The 13,907-nt window shown below is 36.1% G+C and overlaps 1 protein-coding gene across 41 annotated transcripts in view; it reads right to left on the reverse strand.

Annotated features, from left to right (window-relative positions):
- RIMS2 (regulating synaptic membrane exocytosis 2) overlaps nucleotides 1-13,907 on the reverse strand; it is a 515,547-nt gene that overhangs the window by 185,511 nt on the left and 316,129 nt on the right. For all 41 annotated transcript variants that reach the window (XM_076329271.1, XM_076329285.1, XM_076329287.1 and 38 more), the window contains one exon: nucleotides 9,917-9,985. In XM_076329271.1, coding sequence (XP_076185386.1) covers nucleotides 9,917-9,985 — 69 coding nt within the window. The remainder of the gene's footprint in view (nucleotides 1-9,916; nucleotides 9,986-13,907) is intronic.

Raw genomic sequence — 13,907 nt, forward strand, 5'->3', positions numbered from 1 at the left:
AATATTAACATGTGTTTTATGTGGAGAGAAAGGAGTTTAGGGATAGATCCAGGTTTCTTGAGTATAGTCATTATCATTCCAACACTTTACAGCCAGAACAAAATCTAAGCTGTAAAGGAAAATATTTAAACTGTATGAATGCATGAGGAAAATCAGGTATTTCAGAAAAATGATCCAAAAAACTACAAGTTGTTAACACAGCCATGTAGATACAGCTCACAGAGGATGCTGGGTTTTGAACTTAGTTGCCAAAATCAAGGACATGAGGAGGATGCTTCCGCTCACTCAGGATCCAAAGCCCTGGATTTTCTCCTGACAGAATGTATCTTAGAGTATTTTTTAAAAGACTTGAATAGGGATAAGGTGAAAAATGTTTTTTTTCATTTCCTGGGAATCTAAGAAAACTGCTAGGCTTATGTAGGAGCTAGCTGACTAGTCACTCAGACTATGCCAGTTCTGAGAAACACATTCAGAGAAAAAAGTATAATCATGTACAAAATTTTCAGATCCAAAAGGTAAGAGCTTAATAAGTTTCTTGATCAGTTTTGGACTTAAGCAAGCCTGCCTAAAGCCAGCTTTGGCAGATCAAATAATGTGGAGTTACAGTATCTGTCTTGAAGGCACTTGGTCCCAGTATATCACAGTTTAATGATTCATTGGTCTTCAAGTCTTTATATTTATTTAAAAACAAGCTCTCCTTATTTATAATAGTGGAGAAATTTTTGAACTATTAGTTTTTTATTAAAGATATCATTGGTTTATTGTTTTATTTACCATTTTATTTTTACATTAAATGCAGATTTCCAAGCTTCAGGGCCAGTGTAATATTTGTTTTACTTTCTGAACCTAGAGATCAGAGTAGTATAGTTAAAAGAAAAGTATAGTTAATTATATCTTTTCTTTTTTAGCATGACCACTACTGTTCCAGAATGAAACAGTTGTCTGTGCTTGAATCACAGAGACAGCACATGTGTACCCAGCCAGTGGGATCCACCGTGTCTTTATGCCACCTATGCACTGATTTTTTTTCTCCAGCTGGAACCAGATGAAAAAGATGGCACATACTAGACTCTACCTTGAGATTTCAACTGCTATGGGATTTCAACCCAAAATTTAGAAAGTATAAGAAACCACCCTGGATACAGTGGGATACGGCAGGAATATAAAAAGTACCTAAGAAATTGTTTAAGAATGAACTTCACAAGATGAAGTATATTGAGACTCCGCTGATACAGAAATAATTGATTCAATCATCTTCCCCTTGTCTATTCTTTCATTGAATTTCAATGGCTTTTGTTGCAATTACTATTTATCAAATAAAGTACTTCTGTATATAGGAAATTTGTGCCTTTCATTGACATGTGAGCTTCAGAGGAAAGACAAGCAATCTGTGATTACCCTGCAGCCACAAGAGATGCAGAGAGAGCAATGGGTCAGCTCCTCAGTTACAAAGCTTCAGGAAGATGACAGTAACACAAAGCTTACATGGGAGGCTTAACAACATGCCTAGCACGATACACCCCAGAAGTGGCCAACACTGTAATAAATATGTTTAGCAATCAACACTGGAGTTCTTCTAAACCCCAAACAGACTTTAAAGCTGCTAGTGATGACTGATTGACCATGGGATATTGTCCTGGTTTCGGCAGGGATAGAGTTAATTTCCTTCCTAGTAGCTGGTACAGTGTTTTGGATTTAGGATGAGAACAAAGTTGATAACGCACCGATGTTTTAGTTGTTGCTAGGTAATGCTTACACTAGTCAAGGACTTTTCAGCTTCCCATGCTCTACTGACTGAGAAGGCTGGAGGTGCACAAGAAGCTGGGAGGGGGCACAGCCAAACTGGCCAAAGGGACATTCCATACCATGTGACATCATGCTCAGTACATAAACTGGGGAAAGCTGGCCGGGGGGGCCGCTGCTCGGGGACTGGCTGGGCATCGGTCGGCGGGTGGTGAGCAATTGTACTGTGCATCACTTGTTTTGTGTATTATTATTATCATATTATTATTATCATTTTATTTCAATTATTAAACTGTTTTTATCTCAACCCACGAGTTTTTCTAACTTGTGCTCTTCCAAATCTCTCCCCCATCCCACTGGGTGGGGGGGAGTGAGCGAGCAGCTGCATGGTGCTTAGTTGCCGACTGAAATTAAACCACGACAGATATGAAGAGGTAACTTTGGTACTCCTAACTTGAGAACTTAATTCTCTCTAGAATGTAACTGGCTTTGCTTGCCCAGGAGTTGAAACATTCATGTCTCTCTCAAGACAAGTGACATTCCAAAAATTATGGTGACGTTCTCAATTGAAAAAGGTATGATTTAACTTCCAGTTTCAAAAATATTCCATGTCCTGGAAATAAGGTTAGAGAAAGAAAGTAAAAATATTTTCTTGTGGAAAGAAATTATAGACAGTAAAAACAGGTCATAAGTGCAACTTGACCAAGGAGATGCTATTGAGCAAAGCAGATAGTTATTTATAGCAGTAGTAAAAATAGGATAAACATTGGAATCTGATTGCAGCTATAAATAGTAAGTCATTACCATAGAATCAAAGGCTCTATAACTACGGCAAGCCTCTTAAATCAATGTACAGAGCACACAGAACCTGATAATCAGTATAGAGATAATCAGTGATAAACAACTGTGAGCTGCGGACACTTAAAAGACGGGCACATGACAAAGATATCTGCAACGCCACCACCACCTTCTTTTCATGGGAGGGTTTCATTAAAAACTATGATACACATCAAATGAGGGATTTTACAAGGCACACTAAATATAGTTTCCTCTGAGATGAAGTTTTAATTTTATCTGTTTTAAGAGAGAATATTAATACATTTGACTTAAAGTATTCATCCACAGAGTACGGCTGTACTGTGCTAATATTACTCTATGCAGGGTACGTGTTCAGTAATACTAATATTAACGAATTATTATCAAATCCTGCAGCTTTCAGGCACAAAATTACAGAAAATCACAAACCTCCAAATATGAGGTTCACATCAACAGCACTAAAATAACCCTAAAAAAAATCAACTGAAAAGTACTAATGAAGCTTTTAATTTATATGTCTTGCTGCTTGATTGACTCGAGAGAAACTCTTTGTATGAAAATTGTTCTAGAAAAGCAATATTAGAATTGCCGTTCATCACAGGCAAAATAATTGACTTGTTTCAGGTACTGATGTGAAGTGGCATTTTCTCCACTTTAACATCTGTACTTGATTGAGGAGTCAAGCTTTCTCTTTATCAGATACTTAATTTTTAACACTCACTGCGGTTGGGCTTAGAACAAGCACTAATTAAAAACAATTATATAATCAAATTGCCAGAAATGCTTAACATACCAAGATTTCACACATGGGCACTTTGGAGACAGTTCAGTTCTTTTATACAAATATGCTCAGCTTCTATGGTGAGTTGAACATCTAAATGCAGAATTTGGATGTCCTCTGAAAAAGTGCTGACAGTAACTGATCAAATAAATTGAATTATTAATATCTGAATACTCTATAAATTGAAGATACATTATGTGTGGGTTTAGGGATTTTTTTTGGATCAAAATACTATTCTACAAATATGGGAAGAATGAATATATAGTGAAAGGAACCAGAAAACATTACAGTAGGAACAACTGGTTACTTGCTGCATAGTAACTCAGTTCCTCAAGAGGTGTTTTTAGCTCTACTGCACTAATGGTATGTACGGGCCCATTACGCTTGAGGCAATTCTTTTGATCATTAATGCATATGAAGAGCGTTCCTACACAGTAATAAACCAGCGCTTGCTGAATTTTCAGTGCTGTCCCTACACCCAGTATGTCATACAAAGCTTGAAAAAACCACAGTTACTCTACAGATAATGTTTCTTCTTATTTAAGTACTCATCCATGTATATTTTCTGCTGTCCCGCAAGTCCCCCAAATTAGCCTCCTCTTGACAGCATCGACTGGAATTTATCAGTCCTTTCACAAAGCATTTCCTTCTTAGAAGTGCTCGTCACCACATTTGTAACTCATCCCAACTAGGCTTTCCCTTATGTGAGAAGTATCCATCAAGAGAGTCTCTGATAGGAATGCAACTTCCTTGCAGCTTTCCATTATCTATTAGATGCCTTTGTCACTCTGTAGATACTAGGACTGTGGTAGAACATGAACTAACATGCTGAGTTCATATTTGCTTAACTTTACTCAAAGAAGAGAATGCTACTGATAATTACTGATAATCTGAAAATAAAATTTGACTTTAATTACATCTTTACTTTCAAAGTGGAGTGATACAGCTTATATTTAAAAAATATAAAACTAGTTTTAAAAAAAATGCATTAATTGAGAGAATTTGGATGTTTGAAGAGAAAGATGTTTTGTCAGCTGAGGAAATGATACTACAGAAATTTTTTTGAAAATAGTAAAAGTATTACTAAAATTTGCCTTTGATACATTAAAAATGAAACAAAAAATACAAGGAAAAGCTTGAAGAATGATAATAAAAATTCCTGTATTAAGAACTGTAGGCATAAAGTTGTAAATAATATACACCTCATTTGTTTAAAAGCAAGGAAAATGGTTAAAGACCCCTTCACCTAAGGGGTCAGCATAAGGACTATTTCAACATTTCTTGAATTTCACTTCCGATTTTGGGGGGAATTTTCAAGACACATAGACACTAAGCTATTTTTTACTCAAGGAAGAACCCACAAAGAACAGATTTTAGAGCAGGGGAATGGGTATCAACATATAATAAAAGAAAAAGCTTGTCAATGTTTATGTCTGTAGCTATTGAGCTTTTGGGGCACTACAGACTCTCATTTAGGGCTAGCTGGTGATCTACAATGAAATCCTTTATTTTAGTAGGGGTAGAAGTCATCTACTCTATGTACTAATGCTGTAAGATGTCTTTCAATAGGCAGTTGATTTCAAGCTGTAATCAAAGTATTTTTGTGTTCTGTATCTGCTTTAAGCAGCAATCATCAACAGGATCCAGGTATAAAAATTCAGTTCACGTTATCAGCAAGTAGAGAGAAGGACTTTTGTTTCCTCTACAGGCAGGGCTGCAACATGACAGTGAAAGAATTCTTTTGAACAAAGGACTCCTCAGGTGTTTTGAGAAATGAAGCACAAATGAATAATTGCTTTTCATTCTTCTTCAAAAATAAAATCATTTTTGTAAGTTCAATAAGAATTTCTTTACTGGTGGTTACTATTTTGTCTAATCTACTTGGCTCTAACTATCCTCTGAATAAATATCTTATTTGTATTCTTATTTGCTCCTGAAATGTCTTGCTATCTTTTGCATAATGAGAAAAACATCACTTATAAAACTTATAAATGTTTTTCTTCTCAAGGCTGGAGACTGCATTCTTTTACTTGGAAAAGCTCTTCTCTACAGACACTTGCAATGCAGTTTATGCAGAATTCACTGCCTTAAATTCTTCCAGGATTTGTCTGTTTAAACATATCTCAGATTACAAGTGTTTCATAAAATGATGTCGTGCAGATGAGATATTGGTGTAGAACCGAATTTTAAGCACTAACATCTCACTTAATACTTAAGTCTTACAACAATGATAGGTGAGACTCCTTATGATTAAATGGTCTTGACTTTACATGTCTCTTTGTTCATAAAGTCAGACTCGGTAGGTTACTTGTATTCAGTAGGTTACAGCAGGTTCAACATACACTATGAGGAAGTACCTGGGGAGAAAACTGTTTAGAAATTATAGTCCATATTCATTGAACTTCGTTAACTGTAATGCCTATTCAACTTTGGTCAATAGAAAGAAAAAAAAAAAACCACCTTGCTTATCATTGAATTGTATTTAGTATTATGATAATTTAAATGGTGTTTTGTAAAGTGCTCCGGAATTTTTCTAAAATCAATATAAAAATACTGTATTGCTTTTATCAATAAGCACATAAGAGCATTCTACGGGGCATGTGAAGATGCTGATGTGCTCCCACATAGAATTGCTGATGACAGACAACTTTATGAGGGCCAAAGTTTATTGTTCAGGACAGCCAAATGAATGCTTTAAATGGTTTGAAGGCTATGTACAAGCAATCTAAAAGACAAAACCAGAACTGCTAGTGCCTCTGCTTCTGCTATCCTGTGCTAAGATTAAATCCAGCAGAGGTGAGATATAATAGAGATTCTGTTCTAGTGCTTTTGATCCCAAGATGAAATGAGTGTATATTGTATATGAAGAGAGCTATTTTTAAATCTTGTCAAAAATCACTTTTGCATACTTCTTTAAATACATATGTTATAACACTTTCTGACAGTAGCTGGTGCAGAATACACACATAGCCGGAAAAAAAAGACATTGAAGTTTTTCAATTGGTTTAGCATCATTTTCTTAAAAGCCTTTCCAGTTGACAGAAACAACACTCTCTTTTATAAGGCTGAAGTTTAATAAGTTTGTTTAAGGAGGGTAAGATCCAAGACACCAGAAGTGATAGCTTTTATGAATAATTTTTCCCAGAGATGTTTGAACTTTTTGTAAAAATTAAAGAAAAGAACAGTATGGCAGATAGGCATAATTTAAGCATTTTATCATCAGGAAATTAAATTAGTGAATCAAAAGTACCGCAGCAGTGACAAACAGCAACTGCAGATATATTAAAAATAGATGATGACACAAGGAACTGTAGCTTATAAAGTTCTCTCTGTTTCAGCAAATATGGTGTAACACAATCTTGCTTACAGATGTACATTAAGAAAGATCTTCCACTGTTGGATTTCTACCTATCACCAGCTTATCCAAAGATGAAGTCAGTCGACCTTATGGGACCAATACCAGAGAAGCTATATAAAAAGGTGTTGTGGAAAAAGAGAAAATCTCAGCTTCGATCAGGAACGTGGTAGCCAGACAGCATATATCTTTCAATGAACTATAAACAAATACATAATGAGATCAAGGAAGGTCCATGGATTTCATAGAATCACAGAATCACAGAATCATAGAATCATAGAATGGTTTGGGTTGGAAGGGAACTTTAAAGGTCATCTAGTCCACTGTTTGGAATAAAAGTAAATTAAGGATGAACCGAAAGAGAATTCTTACTCTTCTTAAAGGTTTCTGGAGTTTATTTCACAGGTCCAGTACTTTGAATAAGCATTCATTTTATGGAAAGGATCACTGAGAGTATCTGACAGATGTAAGCAAACATACTTGATGTGATACAGTACTTATATGGCAGAAGGAAAAAGAGCAAAGTGAAGTGTCATGTTAAATAAAACCTGAAAATACAAAATGAAAGAACTGGGGTAAGTAAGAAGAAAGAAAACAAGGAGAGACAAATGGCTTCATGCAAAGAAGGCATATATTTAAACCAACATTGTGATGAGTCTGCAAATGAATAGAAGAACCTTAAGCGAGAGAAGGATGTGGATGATAAGACAAGACAAGGATAAATCAAAAGACTTGCAAACACAGTGACAGCAGCACAAAAAAGAAAGGCAATAAATAAATATTTCAAAACCAAAAGAACATCAAACTTTCCCACCCACACAGCCAGTCTGAATTAAAATGCAACTAAGGTGTAGAATTGTCAGCAGAAATCTAAAAGCTAAAAGATCCTAAAGGAACTAAAGGTACATCAAAAACTCAGGTGAGGGAAGTAGATTCATTCACTGAACCGTAAAGACCATAGTTTTACAAGTTGTCAAAAGAGAAGTTTATGAAATCGTAAAATTGTAAATCCAGGTATTTCACAAGAATCCCACTGATGTTCAAGCACCTGGTAAAACTTCTGCAAAACTCCATACCTTTTTCCAGGACAATACAAAGATTTCAGTTTCAAAATGGCGCCATACTGGGCACTCTAGACATATATCCATCAAACCCCCTTTTTTCCTCCCTTTGTTATTGAACTCAAAAGTTAGGTTGATACATTTCTAATTTAACTGACCAACAGGAATATGAAAGTCCTTCCCTTTGGGAGGACAGGCAATCTGAAAGCCTTAGTGACTACTAAGCACATACAGAAAGCTAACTAACCTAAGACTGAAAGTACAGTAAGTAGGAACAAGGGACTTCTGAGGATCACAGCCTCTCTGGTTCCAATACTTCACACCACTCTGGCTACATATCCTTCCTGTCTTCTGACTGTAGTAAAGCAAACGGGGGAGTGAGAATATAAAAATGCCCTAAGTTTTCCTAAATATCTTTCTAATTAAGGTAATAATCTGAAAACTGAGCCTATTACTGTTTGAAAATAAATTATTTAAGGAAGATAGAAAATTTAGTGGTCTTGCATCCACAGCATTCATTCAGTCTCTGGTAAAATTGCTGGAACCTTAGAGTAGAGCAAAACCTTTGAGCAGAGGTTAACAAAAACCTCAATGTTTATGTAGAAAGGATAAAAAATATTCCTTTGGGATATAATAAGTTTTACTGTGGAATATCTGCAAGGTTAGATTGTTCCGACACGAACAAGGACAACTTGTGCTTAAAAATACCTGCTTTCTAGATATTCTAGTAGGAGAGCTACAATGAACCACAGCCAATAAACATGCCAACAATATGACTTGCTCTGTTTGTACCGCAAAGTCTGTATAATATTATGTTAGTTAAAAAAAGGGCTTCTTGATAAAATTTACATGTTGTTTAATAAAAAAAAAATCTGTTATCCCATTTTCCCAGAAAGCACAAGACCTATGGCAAGGGAATAGCAACATAGCAGGGTCAAAAATTAAGCAGAGTCTAAGAGATAACCATGAAATATCTGGAAATACAGGGATGACTATGTAGGCAACACAGAAATGCTTCCGAGCTCAGACTGGTAACAGTTTTTAAGACAGGACTGTGCAAACTCAAGTAATTAGGTAGCTCACCAAATGTTTGGATTTATCAATACTTGGCTGCACCCCATCTTGCAATATCCAGGATTGCCTATTTTACCTCCTTTTTTTCTTCTATCCCTAGCTCAAGCTGTATTCCTCTGACTCCTGTTTCCTATATACCCTTCCTTAGCCTGCCAGCAGCATGTACTATACCTGGTGTAAAAGCTGCACATACGCTGACGGGTGGCTGCATGGCAGGAAGACATTTTGACTGACCAGCTGATCACTGCCTTTACAGCTGCTGCATAGACCAGGCAGCATATACTGCTCCACCTTTGCTGAGTAAGGTACACAAATCACTGTATATCTACACTTTAGCTAGACCTGACCCAAGAGAACCAGAAACTGTCTAACACAGACTACTCTGAGTGGGTTAAATATCTCAGTAGAGCACTAGGGTAACAAAGTACGCACTGAGCTGTGCAGCCAGCTGTGTGCTGGTACCAGTAGCCATCAGTACTGGTTTAAAGGTGGCATGGCTGCATCCTAAATATATTCTCTGTTGTTGTCAGCAAAAGCATATGATTCTCTGATTTTATTGTTTTCGGCTATGATTAGAGTATTATCCTTTCTCTTAGAAGAGGAGGAGAAATACTCTTTCACATGACAACTTTTATCTCAAATACTCATTAAATGCCCAATTCCAGTATTTAGTAAAACAGATTATCTGTTAAGATGTCTCCCATCCTGCCTTAAATGTTCTGGTTTCAGACCTTCGGCAGTGTTATTATTTCACCATGAAGTTTTAAAGGATATATCAAACCCAAATGTCTGTCAAAAAAAATCAAATAAACACTTCTTCACATTTAATAAAAAAACACTTTTGTGCTATTTTTATCATTTTATAAAAACAACAAGGAAATTCACACATTGATTTTTTTCCCTCTGTTGGTAATTTTTGTGGTTAAATATGCATTACCCATAATACTTATTTTGTGTCTGTTGAAAAAATACACAGTTAGGTTCCACTTATTTTTCATCAGAAAAACATTATAAAATTCGTAACAACAAATTATAAATATGAAAGATTTTTACTGAACGTAGAAGAGTAAATTTAGACAGTAATACCTGAAACAACACCAATTCCATCATCACAGTCATAATCAGAGACTTCACTGTCGCTGATTCTTTTGGACCCTGCCAAAAAAAAAAAAAAAATCAGAAATGTATCATTTATCTTCCTGTAAGTTAAAACTATCCTCAGCCAATAATACATAAATGTAAGGATTTCATACTAGACAATGAAGCATTAATATAAGCATATAAGGGAAATTATTAATATTATACTATTGCAAATCTATTAGTGTACCAACTATTTGCAGCTAAATGTTTAATGTAATACACAATTAATGCTGAAATACAGCTCAACAACATTGCTTTTATGAAATATTGTCATATACTTCATATCTATATGTATTCATTCCATATAGAAACTGGCATCACACTGTTCATCTTCCAAGTTTTCATACACAAGGCACCATCCCTACCCAAAGTCTTTGAATACCAGAAAAATTAATAATAGCAATAATATTAAATGGATGCAGTATTTTTTTAGGTATTAGCAAGCATTATCAGGAGAACAGGCAGCTTCACACATATAGTGTGTCCTGAAAAACAAAATCTCTCTGTGATAGTTTAGAGGAAGCAAACTATTAAATGTTCTACAAGAGTACACCTGTCAAAATAGCTAGAGTTTAGTTGGCAAAAGCAGATTCCACATCCACAATTAGAGCCAAAATGTAGGTCACGTAGGACAAATATATATGTCAGTTTGTGTTTAGCTTAATTTACTTCTGTCTTCTGTGGCATCTTTTAAACAGCATTTGATTGCTGACATCAGGATTAAGCACTGGCATGTGAATTATAATTAATCATTTACTTGTTTTAAATGTGAAAATCCCTGTTCTTCAGCAAGGTGGTATGTCTGTTCTAATTCTCTGGACATCTAAAACAGGTAACTAGAAAGTAGAAGCTTTAATCTAATTGTCACTAAACCTTCAATCATGTGCAAGATTTTTTTATTCCTAGCACAGGATGATTTATTCTGAAAAACACGCACACAAAAATACCGGTAAAAACTGGGAGTAAACCTAAAGAAGCCCAGGACAAAGCAGGATTAATGCCCTATCTGGGTGACTGGCACAGAAGGATCCCTACCCTCCTTTCCCAATAGAAAACTGGGAGAACAAGTGCTAAGAGGATTTTTGACAAAAATAAAAAGTTTTCAGTTTAAAGAAACTTTAGAAATTATTTGAACCATAAGAACTGCTGTCATTTGTCAGACTGTCTAACATCTGTCTACCCACCAGGGGATAGCGGAAGGTCCTTTTTTAGCGGAAAGAGTGTGCTTACAAGATCTGTATGGAAAAAGTTTTCTGTGTTGCACCCTTCTAGCTTTCAGCAGGCAGCGGTCCTGGCAACTGAGACTTCTCCTAAGCCATGTTTACTGTAAGTCATTAATCAACCCATTCTCCACAAATTCATATAATTCCTTTTTGAGTCACAGTATTCTCTTGGCCTCTATAACATGCTATGTCAATAAGTTCTGCAGTTTAATTTTGCATTGTGTGAAATAGACTTCCCTCTGTTTTATTTCTATTACATTATTTCAGACAATGCCCTCCAAGCTTTTGCATTCTGAGAAACGTGAATCAGCATTCTGTATTCTCCTGCAGTCATCTCTTCTTTTGAGCTGAAATATCATTGTTTAGTTCCTTTGCATATGCAAACCGTTCCGTACTTCTGATTGTTCCTGCTCTATTTGTTTGTATGTTTTCTAGTTCTTCTGTGCCTTTTATGAGAAGTCAGAACTGATTGCAGCAATCAAGATGTGGGTGCATGAATTTATAAACTAGACTGCAGACTATTTCTTTTGGGACAAAAATTGCTCTGTTAAAAATTATTCAACTAGAAAGTGGTATAAGTGTGATATGTGTTAATCCTTAGAAAACACAATCTAGCCTGCCATTACATTATGCAATTCCAGTAGAGCAATGTTAATTATTGTTATTTAATTGCAGTAAAGGTTGGGGGTTTCCTCACAAATAGGAAATTAAAATTAGTACAAGGAAAGCCATGCTTTGGTTTCCTATGCCCTCCAATTCTTACATGGTAGAATTATTAGTTCCATTTATTATAAAAGTTTAGAAATAGCCATGCTACAATGGGGAGGGGGAAAGGTGTCTTTGAATTCAAGGAATAACAAGAAGTAAAGCCTTTCTCTAAAACAAGAAACAGCAAGCAAGGGATCACAATTAGCACTCGAGAAAACCTAGAAGATGAGGGCAGGAGTGAAGGAATATACAGAATATTATATTCTGTATTCTAGAGAAAAGATTTGCATCTTTGAGGATGAAAATAGCCAGTTGTTGTCACAGTGGGCTCTAGACTTCCCAGTTGCATAGCTAAAATTATAAAATTATATGTTGTAGTAGTCACAGGATACATCTGGCAGAAAAGAGAGACTAAGAAGCTTCAATGGACCACAGGTATAAAAGACAGGGATCTTTCTCTCTCTGTTCCCTCAAACTGCATCTACCTTTTCCAGAATCTCCTAATACCTCAACTCCAAATCACCTTCCAGGGTCTAGAGTCCCTCTTCTCTTTTTATATACACACCTCTCTCTTCACTCCCCACCTGGAGTACTGCATCCAGCTCTGGAGCCCTCAGCATAAGAAAGACGCAGACCTGTTGGAGCGGGTCCAGAGGAGGGTCACAAAAATGATCAGAGGGATGGAACACCTCTCCTATGAAGAAAGGCTGAGAGAGTTGGGGTTGTTCAGCCTGGAGAAGAGAAGGCTTTGGGGACACCTTATTGCAGCCTTTCAGTACTTAAAGGGGGCTTATAAGAAAGATGGGGAGAGACTTTTTAGCAGAGCCCATTGCAACAGAAGAAGGGGTAATGGTTTTAAACTTAAAGAGGGTAGATTTAGTCTAGAGACAAGGAAGAAATGTTTTACAATGAGGGTGGTGAGACACTGGAACAGGTTGCCCAGAGAAGTTGTGGATGTCCCATCTCTGGAAACAGTCAAGGTCAGGTTGGATGGGGCTCTGAGCAACCTGATCTAGTTGAAGATGTCCCTGCTCATTGCAGGGAGGTCAGACTAGATGACCTTCAAAGGTGCCTTCCAATGCAAACTATTCTGTGATTCTGTGATTCGTACCCATCCAAGCTGCAGAGAAGAGCCGGGACATGGGGAAAGTGAACAGGCCAGGATTGAGACCTGCCTTAAGGATGGGAGTAGAGAAAGAGTAGTCAAGGGAAGAATCAGATTTCAGGGCTTTCTCCAACTGCCTTTGCTACTGCAAAGAGGAGAGTCTCTTATAATAGCTGACATCCCTTAAATATGAAAATGTTTTCTGTAAGACAAGATATGAAGCTCGTTCAGGTCAGATCATCCATTCTATCTCCTCAGGCAGAGGCTACCTTAAGCCAACTCTAACTAGCAGACTTAAAACAACTGAAAAATAATAATGTTTAAATAATATTTCATATTTACTTATAAATGTAAATTTAAATGCTAGTTAAGAAGTCAGAAGAAATTTAAACCAGAATTAATTACTTGGTTTTATCTTTGGAAATCAATGTTTTCAGGAAGGACGGAGGAAGGAAAGCATGTCAATTAAATATGTAGTATCAAGAAGTACTGCCTGGAATATATAACTTCTGCAAAGGAATCAGATTATATTTATTTAAAATTTATTCCATTAACTTCAGAAATGGAAGAGACTAGAAAGTGCACAGGTCAAAATCCTTTCTTGAACTGAGCATTTGAAATGCCAGTATAATTGCTGGCAGCTTAATTTAATATTTCTTATAATTTTTGCAAGAGTAATTTCATCTGCTATACATTAATTTTAAATGGTAATTTTCTTTTTAACCTATTGGCAATGTAAATTTGAAGATATAGGCTTCAGTCCCACCTTAGCCACGTATTTTCAAAATACCACTTCATTATCTAAGTAATTTGAACCACTGACCATAAAACAGAGAAAGAACAATTCATAGTTGATCTGGGAAATGTGACAATGAAGCCTGTCACAAATTATTCCAAAGGA

This window comes from Aptenodytes patagonicus, chromosome 2 (assembly GCF_965638725.1).
Source record: "Aptenodytes patagonicus chromosome 2, bAptPat1.pri.cur, whole genome shotgun sequence".
Lineage (NCBI taxonomy): Eukaryota > Metazoa > Chordata > Aves > Sphenisciformes > Spheniscidae > Aptenodytes > Aptenodytes patagonicus.